General features: G+C 36.9%; 2 protein-coding genes across 10 annotated transcripts in view; one reads left to right on the top strand and one right to left on the bottom strand.

The window, feature by feature from the left end:
- Positions 1-16,973, top strand: part of Vps13B (vacuolar protein sorting 13B) — a 43,590-nt gene extending 26,617 nt beyond the window's left edge. The window contains exons 24-31 of the mRNA XM_019048407.2: positions 85-316; positions 706-943; positions 1,339-8,242; positions 9,423-9,602; positions 10,695-10,865; positions 11,195-11,385; positions 15,058-15,354; positions 16,649-16,973. Of these exons, the coding sequence (XP_018903952.2) occupies positions 85-316; positions 706-943; positions 1,339-8,242; positions 9,423-9,602; positions 10,695-10,865; positions 11,195-11,385; positions 15,058-15,354; positions 16,649-16,858 (8,423 nt within the window). The 3' untranslated portion in view covers positions 16,859-16,973. The remainder of the gene's footprint in view (positions 1-84; positions 317-705; positions 944-1,338; positions 8,243-9,422; positions 9,603-10,694; positions 10,866-11,194; positions 11,386-15,057; positions 15,355-16,648) is intronic.
- A 367-nt stretch (positions 16,974-17,340) lies between these two features.
- LOC109034958 (uncharacterized) overlaps positions 17,341-26,377 on the bottom strand; it is a 73,208-nt gene continuing 64,171 nt past the window's right edge. For all 9 annotated transcript variants that reach the window (XM_019048392.2, XM_072303776.1, XM_019048390.2 and 6 more), the window contains 5 exons: positions 25,649-25,940; positions 24,417-24,705; positions 23,701-23,830; positions 22,850-23,032; positions 17,341-22,110 (listed from right to left, as the gene is read on the bottom strand). In XM_019048392.2, the coding sequence (XP_018903937.2) occupies positions 22,018-22,110; positions 22,850-23,032; positions 23,701-23,830; positions 24,417-24,705; positions 25,649-25,940 (987 nt within the window). In that variant the 3' untranslated portion in view covers positions 17,341-22,017. The remainder of the gene's footprint in view (positions 22,111-22,849; positions 23,033-23,700; positions 23,831-24,416; positions 24,706-25,648; positions 25,941-26,377) is intronic.

Here is a 26,377-nt window from a genome sequence, read left to right as displayed (position 1 = left end):
AGGGTAAGCCTCTGGACACTGATCCCTGCTTGCTAGTGAAATTATGAGCTATATCGTGGTAACAAACTTTTTTTTTATTTTCAGAACTGACTGTTGCGGTTGATGATTCCTCTCAAAACGTGAAGTTAACAGCATGGTTGCAGTTAGTATTAGCTCGATTTTCGCTAATACTGTCGACAGTCCCTTCATCTTCTTCATCAGAAAACTTGAAACTTGTTCTTGATATCGAAGATGTTATCACTTCGATGGATATTCAAAGCGTATACTATAAAGTAAAGCTGAAAGTATCCAATGCTTGTGTTCAGTATCATACAAGGTAAGGATCTTTCAAAATTTAAGCCCTTTCATTGAGCTCATCATTCTGTCTGATTTGCTCGATTTCCCCTTATTATAATTTTTGCACCCGAAGAATGATTTAATACTTTGAATTAAAAAAGCTGGTTTGTTCCCTTGAGTTTTTGAGTTTTGAGGTTTGAGAAGATCAAATCAGTCTAATTTCAAGTGATTTTTTTTGTTGAGCTTTACTTCTGGTTATTTAATTCGGCATCGTTGCAAACCTAGTGAGAGGGTACTAAAAATCGAAAAAAATACTCTGATACTTTTTCTCACAGCATAGTTGATTTCAGCAGCTGATTTCAATTTTTCATCCAAGAAGACGCAAACTCGTCACCATTCATAATTCCCGATCTTTTTTCATAATTGCAGAGAATCGGTAAAACATCCATGGAAACTAGGTAAATTTTTAGGTCTGGTCATGCGAAGTCATAATGCAGACTCAACGCCAGAAATCCCCTCAGCCATTCCTGCCAGCTCAGCCTCTGGACCTTTTGCTGAAGATTCCACGAATCTAAGTAGATTCCTCGTCGCAACATTGACCATCGCATCTTGCAACCACCTACATTCCAAAATCACAAATGCCAATTCTTCCAGCATTTTCAGTGAGGTAAAAATGTTCTTCCTTTCAGTAACTGACTTCAGGATAAAACTCAACAAATAAATATTTTTGAGTCTAACTCTAAATATGGATATTTTATTCAAGGTATCCCTAGTCACCAGTGGTTTACTCTGGAAAAATGGTGAAATTAGTAACGAGCTAGTTCAAAATGCTTTAAGCTCTGTTTGTTTCCTAACTTACTGCTAAATCATTCTGTCATTACAGTGTAAAAAGTTCAATTTACCCAAGATATTATAGCATCTGTCACTCTCAAGTACTCAGAAAATTTATTTCAAATACTTCAGAAGCTGGTATTTCAGTTAAACTTTACAAACTGCTTGCTTTTTTTTAATTCATCCCATTTATTGATACCTACTGATATTTTCATTTTATTTTTTTTTCAGGTTATCCCGCATCAATCACTTACTGACGATAGATTCATAACAGAGTTGATTTTAAAAATTCAACCAATTGACTTTATTTTTTCGCCAAGTATCATGGGGAAATTTTTGAACATAATTTTACCCTTGATAAATATTAGCTTTGATAAAAGTATTCCGATCTCTACTCCTCCGCCCACAGCTGAAGTGCAATCTCAGGGACAGTCCTCGCTTGTGTACAATTTGTTACGCTACAACTTTCCCATGCTCTATATTGACATGATGAACATAAGATTGATAGTACCGCAAATGCTTTCGCAATCAGACAAGAGTCATCAGGATTGTTTTATCTTTGAATTGGATAGTATAACTGTTGCTCCACAGCCTGATAATCCACTTTGTCGAAATCCGCTGAGAGCAGACCTCTACCACATAGCGGAAAAACATCATATTTTACACACACCTGGTTCTTTGATAGAAGACCGGCAGTACCAAATTGATATCAAGAACATTCGACTCAACACAGGATTTTGGTCAGAGATGGAGCATCTTTTACGGAGCTATCAGTCCTTTGACTCGATCTCACCAAGGACAGTATCCCAGCCTAATCCTGCTGTACTATGGAACCAAGGTCAAAATCCAGATAATTCAACAACCAGCAACCTCACTCTTCAAACAATTGTGGAATCATTCAACATAACCATCAATGTAGCTCCTCCAATGTTTTTCTTCAGTTCACCTGTGCCAATTTTGGTCTGCGGAAGTTCTGCAGAGATCAACGTTTTATCAGAGATAAAACTATTTCTTTCAATGAATCAGCTAAAGCTCATTTCTAGCCTGCAAGATGAAATATCAGCTTGTATCGTTTCCAGAATGAAGTCATCGACAAGCACAGTTTCTTATCCTCGTCTATTGAAATCTCCAATTCCTGGTCCGTCTGTCAGAAAAGATAGTGGCCTTGAATCTATCGATGGAGATTCAGGCGTATGTAGCTTGAAGAACGTCGACAAAAGTGATGCCAACACAGGAACAAAAGTTCTGTATACCATCCATGAAGCTCTGTCAATTATTCAGTGCCAATCAGTATTTAGTGACTCCTCGCCAATATCTAGCGGAGGATTCTCCAAACGAACTAAACTGAATTACATTCCTGTCGAAATCCTTTTGACAGCAAAAGTTTTAAGTTTAAGCTTATTCAAAGAGTGTAAAAGTAAGAGTGCATCCACTGAGGCGGCTGAAATTCAGCCTATTTTTTTCATCGGTGCCGTCGAGCCTCATTGTTTTATCAAGTATTATTCTGATTCTTACTTTTGTCAAGCGTCTGTTTTTGACTTCAGTGTTTTATTTGCTAAGCCAAATTACACAGCAAATAGATTATTATCAAATGAGGTTGATTTTCCTGTGAAATTTTTGGAAACAGCTGAAGGTCAACGGTGTATAAATGGAGTTTCACCATCGTTTTTCACCTCAAAATACTCTCAACATCATTCCAAACAACCCAAAATTGAGATCGAGCTTGGAAGGCCCATTAGATTGAATTTAAGCACAGCTATCATTAAGCATATCCAACGCATTTTCGAGTCTCTGAAGGTGAATGATTATAGTGCCTATTCATCGGCCACAGAACCAACCTCTTGTGATGGCTCCAGCAATAGCAAAACTATAGATTTATCTTCTGATCGCCAAGAATCAAGTCTTCGGACAAAAACAAACAATTTCAGCAGTATTTCAGTCAACACACAGCAATTAACATTCGCTTTGTATGGACCTCAGCGCAAGAAAATCATTCTCAGCATCGAGAAAATTGGAAGTTTATTGAAAATAATAAGTTTATTGAATCACTCTGTTGATCGAATACATTTTACTCTAAATTTGGGCAGTGTAATTGTAACTATTTCAAAGTTGGGGCAGGCAAATGAGGTTCTTCTGAATCCATGGAGTTCTCTGTTCACCCTAACTTTATCTTGGGAGCCCTGGTTTCACTCCTGCTCTAAACCTCTGACGCAAATTACTGTGGAATCTGACATTTTAGCAGTAAATTTTTGCCTTGACCGAATTAGGAATGCGCAATACGTATTATCAGAGTATGTACAACTTTGGGAGCAGTATGTACAATTGTCCAAATCTAACTCTGGTTCGAAAGAAGATTATTGTGAACAAAGCTCAGAAAAAAATCAGAGCACTGAAGAAGAACAACATTATAAAGACGATTTACGTGCCGGAGCTTTCCAATACATAGATCAAGTATCCGAGCTGCCATCTGCCTATCAAGTTGTCTTTGACAAAAAAGGTATCCATGGAGCCCCATCTATGTCATGGCGGTATCCACAACCTCGTTGTATCACAAAACTTGAAGTTTCACCCGTGCCTTTCACCAATCTGCAAGAAAAGCTCTCATCCAATTCAAGCAAAGACGTAGATTGTGCTCTGGAGTATTATAGTGATGTTCATGGCCAGTTTATCGAGTACACATTGTTCTCATTGTCCGAAAGCAAAACTCAGCGCGTCCACCTGCCAATGATAGAACCTCTACCGGTAATAGCTTCTTGTTGGAGGATAAAGCTCGTGTCACCAGATAGTGGAAACAACCATCTGATTGATGTCCGTTGTTTGGCCGGAATAATTCGCATAGACTCCTATTACTCTCCAGCATTTCTTCCACGAGTTCAAGCTTCACTATGTGTGAGTTCGATTCAGATTGAATTTTGGAACACAATGAGAAAAACTTTCAAAATGCCACAACCGCTCAATCGCTACACTCTTGATGAGGTCGTGCCTGGTGATCACTGTTTTGCCAAATTATCCTTTGAGCAGAGTAAATTTGGCTTCATGTTTTGGGAAAACATAATGACCGGTGAAATAGTGGCAGCTCGGCCACGCCTTGACGTATTGAATTATGCTTCCCTTTGCATGCAGTGTGTTGTTGAACCGTTTCTTCTTCGTGCCTCTAGCTACTTTTTCAAAGAACGTGGGAATAATCCTCATTTGTCCATCGTCACCAATCATATGAATGTATGGATCGGACCAGGAATCCTTCAGTCGCTGAACATTGCCCATCAGTTGTATTACCAAAACCAAAGTGATGATGAAGATCAAGTACAGGTTTTGTTCACACCATTTGCTGTTTGCAACAACACAAACGAAGCAATCAAATTCGGTCAAGTGGGAACTAGCGAAGTAATTATTCTGCAACCGCTGCAAGTACACATGTACTCTTGGCGATCTGCAAGAAGCAGACCGTTTTTAAAATTCACTCTTGCTTCTTCAAATTGGTTGTGGAGTAATCCTGTTTCTGTCATCGAATACAAGTGCTCTTTTGAGACCGTCTTATCAGAGGAAGGTGAGTCAGTTGTGATAGTCATCGGCGTGAAAGATATCTCGCCTACTTTAACGCAAGTTAGCATTGATGGGCAACTACAGCTATGCAATTTAACAGGACGTGTACTGGAATGTGCCGTGGTCTCTAGAAAAGATGGTACTTGCATTGATAACCGCTTGATGGCGTTGTCACCAGGTGTCACTCCACCCTCAATTTTACAACGTACTTGTGCAGAATCTTGCATTCGTCTAAGTTTTCCGTCAGTGTCTAACCCTGGATCGTCTGGCTGGTCAGGGCTTGTCCCAATTCACCCTCAAGCTGGCTTGCAGAAAAGTCATTGGCTTGTTAAAGTGCCTTTTAAAACAAGAACCCAATATCGTAGCATTTGGTGTCGTGCGATATGGGACGCTGTCAAAATAAATGAAACTATGTTCCATAGAACACTGGTGATTTTAATGCCTTTAGTCTCAATTAAATCTATTCTACCATGCAAAGCCACTGTTGAAATCGAAACTCCGCAGCACGATTCAGTCTCTGCAACTGTTGTGGGTCGCAACATAGAGCATGAATTAGATTGTCCAGGGACAACACATGACACCCACAATTTATCTTTCCGTCTCGAAGGCAGTCTCCCGGCCTTCAGCCCCAAGGTGGCAGTATCGTACAACTCACCGGAAGGAGGAGTTTCCCCAGAACCATCCGCTCTACCTCCATTTGATGATCTTCTATCAGAATTATGTCTCGCCAAAACGGATGGCACCAGTTCAGAATGGCCATTCATCGGTCCTGAGTACAATAATTTCCACTGGGTGCAGTCTGATCAACCAGACACAATAACTCACATAAAAACCAAATGCAAATCAGACAAGTATTTCTGCAATTCGCTCCTGGTTGAGCTAAAACCATGGGCCCTCCTGGTGAATACCTCCGGTTATGAGATCTCAATAAAATGTAGCAATGAAACAGTCTGCTCTCTTGTAGATCGAAGCGTCATTGCCCCGCCATTCATAGAGAGCACTTTTCAGTTGTGCATTGATTTTCATTCGAAAAACTTCCGTTCCTCCTCATTACAACTTTCTTCTGATCAGTCGTTTTACATTCCAAGGATTTCCGGTCTTATTCCTTTATCTGGCAGCGTCTCAGTTACTGTCGATTGCGACTCTTTTGTATCACTGGTTACCATCACCTCTAGTCAAACCGAAGATGTGCGAATTCTTCATTTGAAATCCTCCTACATAATCTCCAATAATAGTTCCTGTAATGTTACAATTGCACCAGTTATTGTCAGAAGTAAATGCAAAGCCTTTAGATTCCCGGTGTCCACAGATGTGCCCGAAAGTGCAGTGCATCTACCTGCCGAAGTTGAAGTAAACCAAAGAGCGAGACCATTGACTTTTTGGGCAAAGATTAAGGCGGATGGGAAAAAAGAAAATACAGTAGAACTGTACCTAATCGTTCATATCAATGATAAGATCAGTTGTCCTATTTTGGTTTCTTCCATAGTGGACAAACAGATTTTGCCTGTCATTTTCTCTTCCGAGGATGGCAATGAAGAACCCGTGTCTGTTAGCATAACTGCCCATACCAAAGATAATCAAACTTTTTTCAGTATCTGGGATCAACCATATCCAGACATCGTCATCTATAATAACACCAAACTCTCTCTGTTATTTACCCGAATGACCGAACAGAAACAACCAGTCCATGAGACTTCTGATTGGCAGTGGACTTTGGTCATCGCTTCCAACACAGCCGTAAATTATTATTTCCCAAGTGGAACTTCGAGTTTCTTTGCTCTAGCTTTAAACAACAGATCATCCTCTGTAGAGTGGTCCGAGTGTGTTCACCTTTCACCATGCATCAGCCGGTTGATCTCTTTACCAAATCATAAGCATGAAATTAAGCTCACAATACTGAAAAGTGCCTACATGATGAAGATTTTTGTCGAATCAGCATCCCAGAGTGAAATATCGGCGCAAGACATAAGACTTCGATTGGTGCAATCTAAAAATGTTGATCGCTGTTCTAAGGAATTGCAGTATCAAGACAGAATACCTCAACATGAGCCTCATAAAAAGGATTATTCAGGGGTCATTGCTGAGGAGCGGTTAGATTCCCCCGCAAAATCTCTGGCCCCTTTCAAAAAGTCTGATGAAGATTTGCTAATCTCATGCCAAAGCGAAGATGCACTCTCAAGGAGGTTGGAATTATCAGAGGCAATGAGTGCTGTTGAGGATCAATTACTTTGTGACCTGGGAGTCGGCCAATCTAGTCCTTCAGTTGACTATGAGCCTCTGCCGATGACCCCAAAAGACACAACCTTTAATCTCCATTTGTCTCAAAGAGTATCAGAGGAAGAAACAACAGAGAGTTCAGTTAGTGCCCATGTCGTCACTGTGATGAAGAAGCAGAAGAATTTAGAGGATCAAGTATTGAAAAGCTCTCTTTCAACGGGATCTGCAAATCTAAATGTGACCTGTTTCATGGCTGGTCTTACAGTGACTTTTATCAAAGATGATTTTATTTGTTCAGAAAAAGAGGTTGCAGCCCTTAGTTTTGATCATTTATGCTTTCTCATTCTTCCTCTCTCAGTAGCTGAAGGGAAATCCAATGAACTACATGTGAATTTGTCCTTCGGGGGCATGCAAGTAGACAATCAAGAATTCAGTCAAGGAGGCTATGATTTTCCTGTTGTTATAGTAAAAGCAATGAACGATAAAGAAGAGATCATATCCCCAACAGATATTGCCAAGCAACCTGCGCAGTGGCTAGTTGAAGAAGCTCGTATGAAAGGGCAGATAGCAATTTTTGTAAATTCTGTAGTAGATGTAACAACATACAAGACTTGGGTTGTAGAGGATGTCAGCGTCAACATATCATCTTTCCAAGCGTATATTGAAGATACCTATTTTCTGTTTCTAAAGAAATATCTCCTTTCATTAACTAAGTGGACCTCAAATAACACTTATAATAACCCTAGGAAATCGACCTATGCGCCAGTTTTTTGGTCACAGGAAAAACACCTGAGAAAAAGGGACCGTGAAAATGATGAAAACCTAAAAAAATCATCTGCGCGTAAGTCTAATGGAAATGTTGCAGTATCAACGTTTGAAAATGCAGATAAAGTTTCAGAAATATCCTACAATGTGTCATCAAACGGAAGCAACGTGGATTTAGAACAACCAAAAGAGAACCCATCAACCTCTAAGCCTGCAATATCTGGTAGTCATCATCAACCTGTTGAGAGTTTAGATGAAATAATTTTTAATTTTGATACCATTGAAAATGTGGAGCAATTAACCAATGAAAACAAGAGTGCAGTGCAAGAATTCCTAGTAAGGCAAAGGGCAAGTCTGGATGGAATACCTGTCCCAGAGAGCTTTTACCTCCTCTCTAGGGAAATAGCAATGCCATTAAGATTAAGGAGCTTAAAAATATCACCAGTAAATATTTTAGTGAGTGTCCATACATCCACTAAGTTTTACATCGCCTTAGATCATTCCCCTTTAAGTTTTTCTGAGTTCAAGAGATTCAACCTCGTTACATCACATTTTCGGCTAGGTAGTGCCATCAGTCTACACTACTTCCTGAACGCAATTTATGGAACAGGTATGCATATCATCTTATTGTCGGCATTGTCATTATATTAGGTGATCATGATATCATAATATCTTAATTATCATGATAGTCGGTGAATATCATCGTAAAAAAATTTAAACTAATTTTTGACCGACCACTGGGAAAGGGACCTTAGTTCACTGTAGCAAAATTTCAGCAAACCGATTTATGTCAAATTGGGTTGAAAACCCAGATTTTTAGATCTCGACAGAAAACTCTTTCTACCTTCCTGAAGAATAAGTTGAGAGCGTTTAAGTTAACTTTTGTATCAAATGAAAGCATAAATTTGCATTATAATAGTCATTTTGTACCTATCCTGAACATGGCAGATTATGGTTTCAATTAGCTTTTCTCGAAAGTATGTTTTTTGGATTCCAAACTTTAAACCGCCATGATTCCGTTTTAATTTGGTATTTTTGGGTGTTTTTTGTTTTGATGTGTAAAGTGAATGCCGCCCTATGCTCCAATATTAACAACTCAATTTTGAGTTTTTGTGGATCGAAGTCCCTTTCCCTTTGGGGGGTCATATTTAAAATCATTAATTTTTAATGAAAAAAAAAAAATTAATTTTGAAGAAACAAGGAGTCTGATCAACATTTACAAAAGAGCAGGTAAACGCAGGATACGAAATTTTATCAAATCATTTTTAAGAAGAAAATCATCAATGTAATAATTAATAATTAGAATTTTCACAAACACTCATGGCGAGACAGGATGATCACGGGTCATCTCTTGCCTAGTTAGCAGGCACGGAAAGAATGATTTGTTCGCGTAGTTTTGATAAAAATTGAAAATGTATATACAATAAGTTAGCACATGATGATTTTTTTTTTTGTTCCATCGCTTGAGGCAGCGAGGTTTATTAGAAAGATTTCTTACGTAATTACTCACAATGTTAAGATCATCATATCTTAACTCCTATTTTATCAGGACCACAAACCACAAAATTTTTGGCAGTGAAATTAGGACAGATACGCTTACAATTGGCACTAAGAATCCTTTATCTGTAATTCGTAATTATAACGGACGGTGATCGTTGTCTCTCTTATCTTTTTTAGTAAATGATTTTTTAACTCGTTTTGTGTGCGTTTATTTCTTTCTTTCTTAGTCTAAGAGAGGGCATACTGACCTATTGTATCGTAAGCTGACTTGAGTCGTGTTTTGTTCAAAGGTTGGGCTTTGGGAGCATTGGAGTTGTGGGGTGCTCCAGGCGGTCTCGCTAGAAGTGTTGGGGCTGGAGTGCGCGATCTCATTACATTACCCATTACAGGATCCATCGAACAAGGTGCCAGAGGTTTCCTAGTTGGTGTTGCGCATGGTTGTGCATCCCTTATGAAGCATGTCACTGCAGGTAGTATATTTTTATTCGATTCCAAGTCATCACCTTTCTGTCGATAGTCAATCTTGACTATACCATTCCTGCATGAACAAAAAGTCAAATCAATTTTTCTTTGTGCAATAATAATTCTGCTTTAGATTCGATTTCACATGATTAGATTAGATTTAACATCTTGCCATGCAGATCATGAGAAATGAGACAGCTTTTGTTATCTTACTTCTCTTTACCCGTGTACTGTTTCAGAAGTGTGGAAAATTGGCCTCTAGACATGGTACGAATTAAAATGCCAGAAAACGTTTTTTCTTCAAAATTTCACAAGGTATACGAATCTTACAACAGAAGGTCTGGAAAGTGATTCTTTAACTAGATAGAAGCCTTTAAAATTAACATTTTCTTTTGTGCTTCAAAGCAGCGAGAAAATCGTATTACGACCACTACCTTCCCTGCCTTGGCCGGAGGCAAGTAACTAGGATGATCCTTGTCTTCACCAATCGCAAGTGGCCATCAAAGATGGTGACCAAAACTGCCACACTTAATTAACGTTGGTTACAAGCACACAGCTGCTGTCTTTTGTATAGTATAATTCCCATTTTGATCATTTGATTTAATACTTGTTAGCATGTCGTTTTGAAATTGACTCTTAAACTTCCTGTTAAGTGAATCGTTTTCGCTGTAAGATTTTGAAGAGAAAACATTTGACGTTCTTTTCAAGTTCAGACCTTGTTCAGTGGCCCATCATATCAAACTCCACTTTGTAAAATAAAAAGTCCATTCATGCATTCCTTTCTTTAAGTATCGGTTATTTACAATTTATGAAATCGTTCAAGCTTAGTAACACCATTTGCAGTATGAGAAAGAAAAGGATTTTAGCCAAGGTGTTATGGTACCATAACATACCATAACACCTTGGCTAAAATCCTTTTCTTTCTCATATTTACAATTGTTATGTCTATGATAAATGCCATCCACGGCCAGCACCCCATGATTAGAATTCCATCTCAATCTATTCGATTTCTGTAAGTTGATTTCGATTGTAACGTACACAGATTTTGTGAAGTAAGATGTACCAAACCAAACCCTCTGAGCAATTTCTCTGTCTTCCAGGAACCCTATCATCAGTTACAAAATTTGCTGCCAGTTGGGCTCGGACATTAGATCGGCTAACCCTGGAACCGGAAGATCTAAGACATGCAGAAGCACTGCGTAGATCAAGACCACAGGGTGTAACTGAGGGATTAGTTCAAGGACTAACAGAATTCGGTATAAGTTTACTAGGTAAGTGAAATTACATGACAGCTAAAATCCAGCCACCCAAGTAGCATTTCTCAACGGAAAAATCGCTATATGTTGCGATTTTATCGGCGATAAAATCGCCAGAATCATTTTTAAAGACTACTTACGAAAACTTTTACTCGACGGAATGCTTAGAGTATGATGGACGCTCTTTTTTACCACATTAATCTATCGTTAACAGTTTTGTAGGTATAAGAGTGTGGAACTTACTTTTGGAACGATTATAGTATTTATCATGTCATTTGACTGCAACTGTGTACTTAATTTTTCCCCTTTTTGAACTCTTTCTAATTTTTTTACTTTTTCTCAAGGTGCTATTGGTGGTTTGGCTCATCATCCTTTACAGTACGCGATCAGAGACAATCCTGAACGTAGTTTAGTCAATAGTATTGGACTAGGTCTAGTGGGTGTTATCACAAGGCCTCTTAGTGGTGCTGCTGAGCTAGTTGCCCTCACTGGTGAAGGTTTACTGTCTGGAGTTGGCTGGAATCAAACTCCCAAGGTGAGGCCCAGCACATTCATTTTTTCTCTTAACTACATCTAACCATATTTTGAATATTCAATACAACAAATTGGATATAAATGGTAATATCTCTCAACTGTAAATCAGCAATCAGTTTGCCCAGTTCATGTGCAGTCAAGCAATTTTCTGATTTCAGAATAGCAAGAGTAGAGCTGAATACCGATCAAGTTTAAAAGTCAAGAAATGACAGGGCCGATGGTAACTGTGTAGTTCACTATATTCCCAAGTGTATAGTGCAATGAAATCGATGAAATAATAAAAGTGCAATTTCATGCAATAAAATTGCAATTTTTTACCATTAAATTGCAATATTTTTACATATTTTTCTTGTAAATGCCAATTTCCCGGAATTTTGCCACCTTAAGAGCCTCACTGCTGTAGGCTGCCCTGGGTCTGGCTAGGCCGACAAGATGTTTTGAGATCAGGAAGAAAAGGAGGGGTGGCGATTTGGGCCATTTCCGGCCCCATCTAATCCGGGACTTTTTTTGCTGTGATTCGTTACGTATAAGTGTCAAGAGAAAGCATGCCAAGTTTCAGGCCGATCGGCCCAATATTCGGGGGCAGGGGCCCCCCGAATTTTTAAGCGCAAAATCGGTTTTAATTTTGTAGCGCCGTCAATTTCGCTCGTATACAGATGAAAATTGGGTGTCAGGGGTAAAATTTTGCGTTCTTTCCATTTCCGCCGTCAGAATTGACACTGGGGCAAAATTAAGGGGGATTTTGGGGGGTTTTTTCGCGTTTTTTCGTGTTTTTTACCAATTTTCTGCGGTTTTCATGCTTTAAGTCAGAGATTTTGAGCCAAACGACCACAGATTTGATTTCTACGCAAAAAATTACATAGGAACATAATGACCAACTAACACTCAACAGCGGATTTCTCTAGGAAAAACTGACCCATAAGTATGTGTTCACTCAGAAATTTTGAAAATAGCCATGTTTCGGGTACAGCCCAAGCTTGTAGCACTACCATATTCACATATGATACGCTCTAGGTCGACCCTGTTGATATTATCGGGAACTTGAAATGCTACCCGCTTGGGCGGAGGGTCGAATTCTCCTCAGAAACGAATAAAAAAGGCGATAAAATTACGTTTCACGTGAATTGTTGCGAGCGGAATGTTATTATATCGGCAACTTTCACCTCCAACTTATGTAATTTTTTGCGTGCTTTCCATTTCTGCCATGAAAATTGGCATCAAAGCAATTTAAACGGGTTTTTGGGGTTTTTTATCATTTTCTAATCATTTTTTACCAGTTTTTTCCGGTGTTTTGCGGTTTTCATGTTTGAAACCTCATGTGGCATATCAGTTCTGTGGTTTCTTGGTTTTTACCGACATCAAGAAAAAGAGCCCCGAAGATTGTCATCCTCTTATGGAGACTGCCTAGAGGATGCTGCTTACTTATGGTCTGACGAGGATTCAGAATGAGAGATAAGGATTTTACACAACATTTCTTCTGCTATACGATTCATCCGTGACGTATTTTATGGATGTGATAGTAAACGTATTTTGAGAAAAATTAAAATTTGTGGTCGTTTGGCTCATTTGGTGAGGTTTCAAACATGAAAACCGCAAAAGACCGGAAAAAACTGGTAAAAAATGATTAAAAAATGATAAAAAACCCCAAAAACCCGTTTTAAATTGCTTTGATGCCAATTTTCATGGCAGAAATGGAAAGCACGCAAAAAATTACATAAGTTGGAGGTGAAAGTTGCCGATATAATAACATTCCGCTCGCAACAATTCACGTGAAACGTAATTTTATCGCCTTTTTTATTCGTTTCTGAGGAGAATTCGACCCTCCGCCCAAGCGGGTAGCATTTCAAGTTCCCGATAATATCAACAGGGTCGACCTAGAGCGTATCATATGTGAATATGGTAGTGCTACAAGCTTGGGCTGTACCCGAAACATGGCTATTTTCAAAATTTCTGAGTGAATACATACTTATGGGTCAGTTTTTCCTAGAGAAATCCGCTGTTGAGTGTTAGTTGGTCATTATGTTCCTATGTAATTTTTTGCGTAGAAATCAAATCTGTGGTCGTTTGGCTCAAAATCTCTGACTTAAAGCATGAAAACCGCAGAAAATTGGTAAAAAACACGAAAAAACGCGAAAAACCCCCCAAAATCCCCCTTAATTTTGCCCCAGTGTCAATTCTGACGGCGGAAATGGAAAGAACGCAAAATTTTACCCCTGACACCCAATTTTCATCTGTATACGAGCGAAATTGACGGCGCTACAAAATTAAAACCGATTTTGCGCTTAAAAATTCGGGGGGCCCCTGCCCCCCGAATATTGGGCCGATCGGCCTGAAACTTGGCATGCTTTCTCTTGACACTTATACGTAACGAATTACAGCAAAAAAAGTCCCGGATTAGGTGGGGCCGGAAATGGCCCAAATCGCCACCCCTCCTTTCTGCTGATTTTCAAGAATTTGTCTTTTTGGATGTGGGAGGTTTCAGGACATTCCGCCAATGATTTTTTGTCCATGCACTTGTTTTGTCCAGTAGTTTACATCCACATGTAAAATTAGCAACAGTGACTTGGTCCAAGCGTAATATTTTAGTCCGTATGTTAAATTATATTGACAATATTGAAATGAGAAAATTAAGGGAAAAGGAGGTATTGTTATACGTTTTGTTTTTATTTATTTATTTATTTTTTTTAATGAAAATATTGCTTCATTATAACATTTACATTTTTAAAGCCTGGCAAATATTTGTAAAATCTTTTCCAAGCAATGGCATTGATATTAATCTCCATGAGCCGTAGTTATGTTGAAAGAAACTTTACAAAAATGATTGAAAGAGGGGGAAAAAAAACTAAGAAGCATGCAATCTTTAGTTTTAACTCATTTGTATATCGATCTTTTTGAGTAAAAAATGTCCAATTTTGAGCATTTGATTGCACGTATACCACGCTGCAAGCACAGTAAAAGCACAAAACATAAAAGAAAAAATGAAAGTGCTTTGGAAATTATTAAATTTGACTTGGAACCACCTAAAGATTTACAAAACACACATTGTATTTTCCTATAATACATTTTTTTTTGTCATCACTTTAAATGAGAATAATCCATGTGTGTACCTAAACATTTTAAATTCAAGAGTTTGAAAACGCTGACTCTTCGAGTTTAAATATTAGAGCCAAATACAGACCCGTAGTGGCGTGCTGCCGGCGCGAAAGGCTCACTGGCGCCTACAAACCTACAGGGATACTTCACGCATTGCGCAATACTGGAAGTATTCCCTTAGGTTTATGGGCGCGTTTCGCGCTGGCCGGCCGCTCGCCGCGGCGCCTCAAGCAAGTATTTCACAACAGACGTGTGTGTAAGATACTACGGCACAAAAGGAGAACAGTAGTTCAAAAACTCACTAAGTCCTAGCATCCGTATTTAATTATGTTTAGCATAATTTCTGAATTTCATTAGAGAAAAAAGTGACATGTAAGCATGTGGGATACTAAAATAACAGCTACTTCCCAGGCTATAATTGCAAATGTTTACAATTTGTAACTTGCTTCTTGGGTTTGTGTCGTGTTATGTTCCTTATACATTATTATTCCATCATTATTATTACATTATTATTCATTTTATCATTCCAACTTTCATTATTATTAATTACATTTAATATTGGATCCTTATTTCTTTTCAGGCAAAGCAACAAGCTATAACACAGAATCGAATAATTTGCACTAACTCAAGTTTAAAGTATCAGTGGCAGTTGTTAAACATGTTTGAAGAGCTTCTCTACTCTGCTGAGGTAACCCACCAAATGGACACGAACACCTACAAGCATGTTATGCTCGTTCTGACCAAAGAATCCTTGTACATTTTCGACTGTGAAAATGATGAACAACTTAAGAAAATTTCTCTGGAAGAACTTTTTGAAACTCAAAATGAAAACGATCCGACATTGATCACCTTCCGCATCAAAAGTCATGAAAAACAGGTATGCTGATAACATGAAATTGATCTAATTCAGATTATTAAAAACAACAGTTTTTAATTTTTATTTAAATTTTTCTCTCTTAAAATTTGAACATTTCTATGCCAAAAAGAAATGTTTACAAATAAATCAAATCAAAAAGAACTTTGCAGTATAAATCTGAGGAAAGGGACTTTACCCTTTGGGAGGAAATTTGGACATTACCTATTCGAGAGTTAGTTTCCAGCAAAAGATAAAAAGAAAAGAAAAAAAGAGGTAATCACTTTGAAACTCTACGGAGAAAGGGAAGGCTACAGACTTTCTGCGTCATTGGAGGTTTACTGAGTTGTTTGAGGGGCCTTAACATTTTAAGTGAAAGATTTAAGTATTGCTGTTCTGTCTTTATCAGTCTATCACATAGGGATGCAGTGAGTCATAGAATGTAGACTGTCAAAGTCCGATTTTCTGGTTTAAAATGCTCCAAGAGTTTATGGGTACTCACAACTGGCCATTAAGGCTGTAAATCCTCGAAAACGGTCAAAAACATTCGTTCCTCGGCTTAGGAAGCCTTGGGACCACGTGCAGTGGCAGTGGATTCTATGCCTCAAACTACGCAGGATTCGACAGGAATCTTCAGATTTTTCCCCCGTTCAAAATCGAGAAAAATCAACAGGGTACTCACTTTGATGCACTAAAATTTTGGGGTCAAAATCGAAAGTTCTCCAATCGGGCTGAAACCCAGTTAGTTCTCTTGGAAATGATCCAAGGAGTCTGATTTTCTTGCCGGAAAAGCTTTAGGAGTCCGCTGGACTGCGCGATTGGTGAAAAACGCGAGTTCAGTGAATTTTCAATAATGCAATGGTCAAAATCACAAGTTTCTCGTCTGAGGAAGCTGCGCAAAGTCTCGAAAATAGACACAATTGATTCTACGCCTCAAACCATGTTGGATTCGTTACTCAACTCGAATTTTTTTTCACCCTCATTAATAATGGAGAGAAATAGACAGGGTGTACACACCATACATGGACTAAAATTTTGTGGTCGAAATCGAAAATTTCTCTATCGGGCTGAAATGAAGCTAGATCACCGTAAGACTCTCTGATTGTCTGGATTCTCTTACAACAGGATTCACCGTTTCATTTTTCATGCCATTCATTGCCTTTCTCGAATTTTGATTACTTTTTAAGTATACGACTTCCTTAAATTTCGATGTTTCTACTTCTTTTTTCTCAAGTTTGCATGATTAGGCATTTTCTTCCGCTGCAATTTCAATACGGTTTTTATTGGATGATTTTTTTAATTTCACTCCTGTTCACAGCTTGAAGAAATGAATCAAGCCAGAGTACTGGAATTTGTTCGTGATAGTCAAAGACTGGCAGGTCAACAGTCTTCCACTTCCCCTCTGATAGAGTGCTCCGGTGAGGAAACCGTCAGTTTTTTTATTAATCCTCAAAGTCGGAATCATTTCATCGTATTTTTCAACTTAGCGAAACGTCACAGTCAAAACAGAGGATTTCCTTTGTTCTAGGTTAAATATTGAGTTTTAAATTGTTTTTTATCGTTGAATGTGATTATTCAACTATGTTTTGTGATTCCTTTTGTCTGTAAAAATGAGTTGACAATAAATTAGTTTTCTATTTAAATGTTGTCCCTAATGTTTCCATTTAAATATATGTTTTTTCTCATGTGCATCTCTTTCCATCTCTGTAGTCATTTTAATCACCAACAAATACAATGAAATTGATTCTCACGCACACAGTGTTCAATAGAACACTCTCTTGATATTTAAAATGATTAAATTAGATCTTACGATTGCATTATATTAAATTATAATTTGCAGTAAAATAAGAGACCATGAATTTGTCCCATGAACTGTTTGGTCCCTGACAATCGTGTGATCTAGTTCTGTAATTTGAAATAGCAAGATCGGCAAATGCTTACTCTGTATTTCAAACTTCGCTTTAAGCTGGTAAGAGTGATTTGAGGATCAAATAAACAAATACAATGAAATCAGTATATCATACAAATTTACTTACACTTACTTGCATATACTTAAAACAGAAGAATTACTAGATCTCACTTTACTCTTGGAGTAATACTAAACTTAAAAATATAATTATGTAAATACATTTTTACAGACTAAATTGTACAAATTTTAACTTACAGTACATTTGCACCCTCAGGTATTCAATGTTATAAATGCGGTCAACATGTTTGATTAACGATTTTCCAAAGTGACTGCCATTTGATGCGAGTAGTGAAACTTGATGAGAGATTTCCTTAGGCAGCTTTACTTTTGATTCTACAGAAATAGAATTTTAAAAAAAAGGGGAAGGAAAAGAAAACAAATTGAAAAATGAAGCTTGGAAAGAGGAGATGAGAACAGAAGGATCATATTTTCAAGACATCTCATCCGACTTTATTTTAGGTCCAAGATCAACTTGCTGCCCAGTCAAGTAAAAAATGATCTAAAACTACCCTAATTGAGGATGAGGACGCCCTTGATTTGACTTCAATTGAGTTCTCTTGATTTACGCAACTTTCTATGACAAAAAATAAGAACAGTTGGTATAATGCCAAAAATAGTCTAGGAGAAATTTTGAAAATAAAACAATTAAGATAGATTCAGAGAACCTATAGATCATTTAAGGTCTGATTAAATCAATTTTACAATACTCAATTTGAATGAGGTCAAATTGAAAGTATAAAGACGATAACGAAACATGTAAAAATAATTGATTCTAGACAACATTATTTTTGCACAAATGTACACTCGTATTTACAAAAAAATCACAAAATAAAACAAGTTATAAAGAATAGAAGATGCAACATAAACACAATAAGTAAAGAAAAAAAAAGGAAAAAAAGAAAAACCAGAGAGATTATGGCTCTTAAATGGTAATTCAAAAATTTGTAACTTTCCACTTTACACGACAAGACCACATTTGTAACATATAAAACACATCAAACATTTCCTAAAAACATCTCCTTCCAGGTATCTTTGTAGAGGTACAACCAAGGAGCAAAATAATTAACAAAACATAGAGAGAAACCCTGCCCATAGATGGATAAAAAAAAGAACCTCACCTACCGAGAAAAAAAATACTAGGAAAAATAAATTGTGGAATAATAACCATTATTCTGTTCACTATGCAAGGTTTAAAGATAACTATGATCAGATAAGTATCCTTTTACACTGATTCATGCAAGTGCAAGAAAAAAAAAGAAGTGAGTAAAATTACCATGAAATAAAATTGGGTTAACTTGTACACAAAATAAAAGCGATTGTAGAAAATAGAGATTGAACTCACAGTGCATTATATGATGAAAGGCTGCTATCATTATAATTTCAATTAGGAATAAAAGCCATTAATCAAATCCAAGTATTATAATAATACACAGTGAATCAAAATTAGTTTCAATGCTGTAGTAAGGAGGGAAGGGAATTTGTTTCTCCGTGTTACAGCAGATCTTCAGAGGACAAAAGCAAACTTCAAAACATTAGCATGTTTTGTCTAACTACAGATGGAAAGTTTAATTTTCAGTAAAAAGTAAAGTAATTGAATCCAAGAGCAATTTCAGTTGCATTTATTTTAAATAATTTCTCGAAAAAGGAAAATCGTGGAATTCAACATTCACACTTAAAATATACCAACTGAACCGTAAAATCTGCATGTGAGTATTTTTTATTATAAGGCAGAATTACTGAAATGGAAAAACTGGCACATGTCATGGGATAAAATGGATCAATTATTTTGTAAAAATTTAAGTCAAACCCAGTATTTCAGTAAAAAAGTTTTGAAACTTTGATGTTCGGCTAACAATAAGTCTGCTGAAAATTCGCTTAAAGGATACAGTCTTGGTCTGTTAGTTTAGAGAGGATCCATTTGCAATCTAAAGACGATTCGAAGGGAGTCCACAAGATTAGAGCTACCTAGGGCTACTTCAAATTTGTAGGACAAACATTTGGAAAGTCTTAACGACTATTTTCTAATTAAGTTTAAGTTCTGAACAGATATTCGATCAAACTTTCATTCAAAGACCAACCTCAGAATCAATTACTTCCGTTCATGGAGAACTTTTTGATGCTTTTAATTTTTCAATAAATTTTCTAAAATTAATTCAAATTTAAAATGACAATTTCTCTAAAATGAATTCACCTAATCAACAGGGTCTACCACAAAGTTTAATAATAACTTAGTCTTCATTTTCAAAAACTCTCTAAGATATGAAAAATTAGAAACCTAGTTAAAAACAGAGTAAGTAATACACATCTGCTGACACTGCTTGAAGCAGTTTTGTCACTCTTACGAACTCACTACACGTCAAAAGACGTCCGAAGGTGCTGTTCCATAAGTTGCAAATAGAAAAAAATCTTAATTATGAAGCTTTCATTAACATACATGAGATTGTTTCAGAGTTAGAAAAATTAGTTTCAATTCGAAGATTATCCCTGAAAATTGGGGATGGTGTCTTAATACAAACTGTATACCTGCTAATTACGATTATACACATGCTAGTGACTGCTAACATGTAAGAGTCTTGAAAAAAGGATCAGTACAACCCTCGAATTTCCCTGTTGCTATTAAGAGGAATTGCACTTTAAAAAGTAGATACCATTTTCTATTTTTGGACGTCATACTTTCTGTTTGGTCACACTAGACGAATGCAACACATGAGGCAATGAATGTAACTTTCAACTACAAAATCATGCCGTGTACTGGTGCGGAGGAGGATATCATTTACCTTGTTTCTCAAAAAGTGATAGCACTGTAAATACTGAATTTAAAAACTTCAAATCTGAAGAGATCTTGTTTCTCTTTGCTGGATGGTCATCTTAAAAATTAAACCAACAAAGCAGGATTTTGCAATAAGCAACTAGCCTAATAGTATTACCAAAGCAGTTATTTTTGCTCAAAACTGTTTAAATTAACATTTAGTTGTGTTCTTCCACATGAAGATGAACTGATAACCACCTTACTTTCAGGGAAGAAAAGCGAAAGAATTTTCTAGCTACTGAAAAAATATGAAATAAAAGCTTCACTCTCTGAAGTTCTGACACAATGAACACAGTTGGATTTTTCTCTTCATTAACAAATGAAACACCTTATTTCCTAGAATTTCTGAAATTTTTTGAGAGTCTATCGTCCACTCCCGAATAACAGGCAGTTAAGATTTTTAGACGATTTGTTCACAGCAACCCCTAAATTACCATTCAGGAAATGAAATAATTGAAGAAAAAACATCAATATTTCTTACTATCACATTTAAGTATACTGTATACATCATTGGAAAAAACATGAACCAGAACGACACAAATTAACACCAACTGATCGAATCTCTTTACAAATTTTGATTACCCCCTTAAATTAAAAAAAAATGATCGGGGATTCGAAAAAAGAAGTAGATTGAACTGAATCCAAGAGATATCTAAAAGTTTGGGGATCAAACTTAAACTACCTAATTAAGACAAGTTAAAAATATTTGGTTTGATTCAGAGGGCACAGTTTGTTTCCATACTGAGCACACAGGGGGAGGTCATTCTTCTATGTCACCAAGTGCCACTATGGCACTATAACACTCATGAGGCACTACAACCTAATCAAGTTACTTAATGACTGCGACTTTGTCAAGGCCTTTCGGTTGCAGCTTGGCCCAGCAATAGTGACTACAGTTTCCGATTTTTTCGGCTTGAGCAATGCCAGCACGGTAGAGATCACGGTGACTGTCAACCGACACCACTAGACGCAAAGATAATCCGACTTAAGGCTGACAGGTGGGAATAATATCAATAATTTCTGATTGTGATTCAGTAACGTTGGTTTTCAGGTCGATCACTGAAAATACTTCTGAGCTTTTGCCATAGCTAATTTTCTACTCAGTAAGACTTGTCAATCAAGGCCACAAATGAAGGCTAGACAAAAACTTTGAGGAAAAAAAAACTGACCCGCAGAGTTTCCTTTTAAAAGAAAAGAACCACTTTCAGGGTCCGCTAATTACAATTAGACTCGAGTCTTAAAAAAGAAAATCATTTGGAAAAAAATAATCACAAAACCTAAGACAACATTGATAATAAAAAAGGGAGCCACAAACATTTTACATTTACAATTCTACAAGAACCGATAAAATACTAAAAAATCCAATATTTGCAAATAAAATATTGAAACATTAACAATTATCAAAATTTCAAAAGAATTATCTACTTCAATAACAATATATTACAACTAGATAAAAAAGGGCGGGGGAACAAATATATATATATAGATTGTTTGAAGGAGCACTTCTTTACAGACGCCTAACAATCTGCATGAAAGAGAGAAATCTTAAGATTAACGAAGAGTAGTGTAGGAAACGGTCGTTTGTTTGCACTTACATCAAATTATTGATCGAACAATTTTTTTATGTAAACCCAATGGTAGAGTCAAAATAAAATACTTCTTTACCTATGTACAGAGAGAGCAGGATGGGAATGAGATGAGAATCTACTAAATATATATAATGTACAAGGAGTCCTGCTTCCATTTCTCTCGCTTAGCTATAATTTCTCTTAAGTATAAAACAGTGAGAGAAGGAAAATAAAATTATCTACAAGCCTCTAGCATTGCGGAAAATACAGGGCAAAATTACAGAGATAGATTCAACGAAGTGTTAACAATAATCTGGTATACTAAAAGTAGAACTGATGAATTAATTCATCCATTTTCGACAGTTAGGAGCACCGCACATGCATGGAATTTTGTGCTGATCATCCTCGATATCAAATTGATAGTCATACGCCAGCTAAAACATAAATAAAAAAAAATTGAAGATTTTCATGACATACCACAAGTCAATAGACCCAATCCATCAACTCAACAGGGACAAAAAGCTTAGTTTAGCAATACGATCAGTATTTCATGTACCATATATTCCTGTATTTTTCATGATTGTAAACAGCTGAGAAAGCCCATGCAAAATTAGGTACATCGACAGTTTACAAAATTTCAAGTCTTGAATTTTGTTTCAAACACTTTTTTAAACACACCTCAATTAAATGGAAGTCAAGGCTGATATTGCGAACCATTACAACAACAAATTATGTTTTTTGCATTTTTCCTGTTGCAGTCTGTTCATTCTGGACGGATGAAAACCTTTGAGACAGAATTTGGTTAACCATTTCTTTACTTTTCCGAAAACATTACCAAAGATCTAAAGTTCCCTAATTGATCCCGGACTCTAACAGGTTTATGCGAACTTCCTGACGATTTCTTAGTTGCAAGGTCACCTTCATTCTCCCTAGATTTTAGAGTTAGAGGAAATAGTAAAATAAAAATAACTTTTGGTACGAAGGAACTCAAAACAATGCAGGCACTTAAATTTGATGTTCTTTCTGTGCACTTACTTTTAACAGCACATTGAAATCTATTTTAGAAATTCAAAAAAAAGTTGAGTAAATTTTGAAAAAGAAAACTGAGAGACTTTCATTCATTCTGAAAGATGAGAAGCAGTGATATTTTACTGTTTCAAAAAGAAAACATACCTCCTCTCCTCGATTTATCCTTCGTTTGGCAAAAATAATGATGCGCAAGTCACGGTCAACTTCTACTTTTTCTGTGATACAATTGGGATTGCAAGAGTGGTTGATGTAGCGCGCCAAACCACCAGACAACGTTGCATCAACAACTCTTTCTTCGTCCAGTCGGAACATGTAAATTCCACGGTTCTGTAAAGAGATTCAGATTATGTTAATATATAAAGAATAAAAAGCATTGCTCTGCTTAGAACCTCGCTTAGATAGTGCAATTGATATTGTCTTTGATAGAGGAATAATGGATCGAATTTACTCGAATGGATCCTTTCACGGCCAAACCAGTTACAGTAGCTGTTTTTTTGTTGGTCAATCTGGGTTAAAACTACCACAGTTACCAGCATTTTATACAGCATGTTTTTATGGCACTGCTATGAAATTGAGGCACTATCTAGGCGTTTTTCACCAACCTAATTTTAAAGCATTAGTTACAAATGAAACCAACGGGAAGCATTACAGCATTCAACGGAGACCGTTGTTTAAAGTGTTTGAAATTCACCATTTCTTGGGGCATGTTATTCTAGCCTGGGCAGAACGACTACATTAAGATATAATGGCAAGAAACATTTCAAGTATGCAGTATTTATACAGCTAATTTTCAATGATTCATAAATTTTATGTGACACTTGTGAAATGTTTCCGGCATTTACATCACTCCACAGTGCATCCGGTGATAATGTATAAAATCAGTAATATTTCAAGGTTAGAATAAGATAAACCTGTATAAACTTACAAGCTGCGCTGTAACAAAAAGTGTACAAAATTGTATGAAATCTTGCTATACAAAATGAAAATGAACTCACTTTAGCTTCATACTGCTTTTCTCTGAAATCAGCTAGTTCTGATCTGATGAGTTCACCTATGTATTCGATGACCATAGTATGTCTTTCGAGGTCTCTGGCAGCGTACAGACCCAGTCCTTGGATTTTAGACCTGTTGGCAAACACAGGATAATTAGTACAGAATAAAACCTCTAGAATTTCCGGTTAAGTAATGTTGAAGTGTTCAAGTTAAACCGGACACTTTTAGTTTGACCTCAGTGCCAATTCACTATTCTGAGGAGAACAATAAATAAAATGTTACGTAACCTTAATATGCTCTAGGTTTATGCATCCCAAGCACAATAAAAAATGTTCTGAAGGCGCTCTTTCTACTGCTTCGACAGATCATGCAACACCCATGAAAAAAATTCCTACAGCTGATTTCGGTCAAATTTAGAGAGAGAGAGAGAGAGTGATGCAAAGATCTATTCAGGTTACCAAAATCATGAGATTTCAAAAAAAAATTTCCCTCAGAAAAACAGAAAGTTGCTTTTTCCTTGAAAGTGCAAGAGAGATTTCTTTGCAAATTCAGTTCAGTTAGAGTTGCTACACTTCTGGATGTTTGTATTTTAATTCTAATATAAATAAATGAAAGAGGAAAATACAGGAAACAAATTCACCATAAAAAGTACACTTTTGAGCACCAAGTTATACGGAGCAGATGAGAATATGAGTTGAAAAAATACTCATTTAATTACCTTGCAACATAGACATTATTCCTCCACTCCTGTTTCATTTTTCTGTACTGCGAGGATTTGGAATGTACAAACTGCTTTGAGTAAGGGCACGCAGCTTCCCCTGTGATGGAGGTGGGTGTGAACGCAGGTCTATGAGCTCCAGTTCTCTGCGTGTGGGGTCGCTTGAAGTGTGATAGACCCCTAGGTTTAGGCTCAGATCTAGCTGCCCCAGATGGATTGATTGCCAGGGGCAGTTCTAAGAGAGGGTTTCGGCCATATTTGCATTTGTAAGTTGTTAGTGTTTCGATGCCTGAAGAGAGAGGAATACAAATATTAGTTAAAATCTCAGCGATCTTAAGGTAAAGACAGATTGAAATTATTTTCGTGGTACTAATACGCAAATGCATTCCTGAAATTCTCACATTTTCATGAAATAACATTCTGTGCCAAGATAATTTTGCATTTTTGTTTCTGCCAGGGCAAGAAATTACTCAGAAAAATGGCAAAATTGAAGGCTGTAAACTATGATTGCTTGTGATTGACACAATGTAAGGGCTTAAGCTTTATTCTATCATGTACTTGCGGGTAATTTTCATTCTTTGGCAATATGATGAATAGACTGAATCAGTTACTAAGACCAATTGGGCCTTCTGTCATGACGCAAAAAACGGTCACCAAGATTGGCTTGGCGGGAAATCTATAAACGCACTGTCTATGATAGTACTTTACTGGAATAAAAGCTGCCTCTCTGAGGTTTTTGACAATATTTTCTGCATAAAGCAGTTGACTTGCAATCTCAAGTTATGTTAACTTATAACATAAAAAAATTGAACAAACCTCGGATCATCTGAACTAAATTTTAGGAAGACTGATTTATTTTAACCTGTTTTTCAAGTTATCTCTCCACAGGCGGGGCGAACCCGCTGTTATGACTCCTTTTTATTCCTGGCATGTTTGCCTCACCAATATACAGTCATATATCCCTGTTTGTTTAACTTCTTTACTTGTTACTTTAGCACATTTTATGAGTGCTGAGTGTCGGATTAATCTTGTTGTAACGGACCTCCACAATATCTGAAGTTACCGTTACTTGAACTGGCCACATTAGTTTGGATAATTCAAGGTTTAGTGTGATGCTTAATGGTAATTTTTATTAGGGATGTAAATGTTTGACAGTTAATCCCAGGCGATTTTATAAAGAGAGATTGTATCTGTGCCTGTTATGGGGTTTTAAAAATAATTTTGTCAAATACCTGGCAAACTCTCCAATATCCTAACAATGGCAGGTTCAGTCAAGCCAAAGAGATCTTCTCCGCTCACATAACGAGGGAATATTTGGACAGCATTGTTGCTTTTCCTCAGAGCTTGAAGTGGTTCCAGGATTCGAGTCCACACATTGCGCGGAGAAGAGTCTCTGAGCTCAATATCGTCTTGTCCAGGTTCTTGCACGAGCACACGAAACTCTGGTCGCCCAGCGGCATCATGGATGGAGCAGATGTACTTGCATCTCTTGTTCGCAACTCTCATACTCCAGTAAAAACGAATCTGCGGTAAAATTAATCATGAGAGTTAAAAAAAAAAATTATAAAGTTCAAGTTAGACAACAGAGAAACTGGATCTATAAAACCAAGTTTCAAAATATGTTCGACCTATAAATTAAGAGAATCGTCTGAAAATTCAAAATGGTTTCAGAAATTTAAAGTCTGAAGTTTTCAAAAGTTTGCCTCCCTGAGCACGACTTGCTATTTAGGGTCCTGGATCCTTGTATTTTATGCAGCCTAAGGCGCAAGTTCATGATAGCTTTTCAAAATTAAAACAAAGATATCTCAAGGGGCTCCGATAGAAAAATCAAAAACTTTTTATGAATTATGAATACTTTAAAAAAAAACTTACAAAGCATGTTAAGAACATTGAAAAAAATTATAGGATTAAGCATTATAGAATGCCTTGAAACAGGCAGTTCCTTGGGCCTATACTTAATT

Source organism: Bemisia tabaci, chromosome 8, assembly GCF_918797505.1.
Source record: "Bemisia tabaci chromosome 8, PGI_BMITA_v3".
Classification (NCBI taxonomy): domain Eukaryota; kingdom Metazoa; phylum Arthropoda; class Insecta; order Hemiptera; family Aleyrodidae; genus Bemisia; species Bemisia tabaci.
Note: the sequence above shows the minus strand (reverse complement) of the source record. Positions and strands in the feature narration are given on the sequence as shown.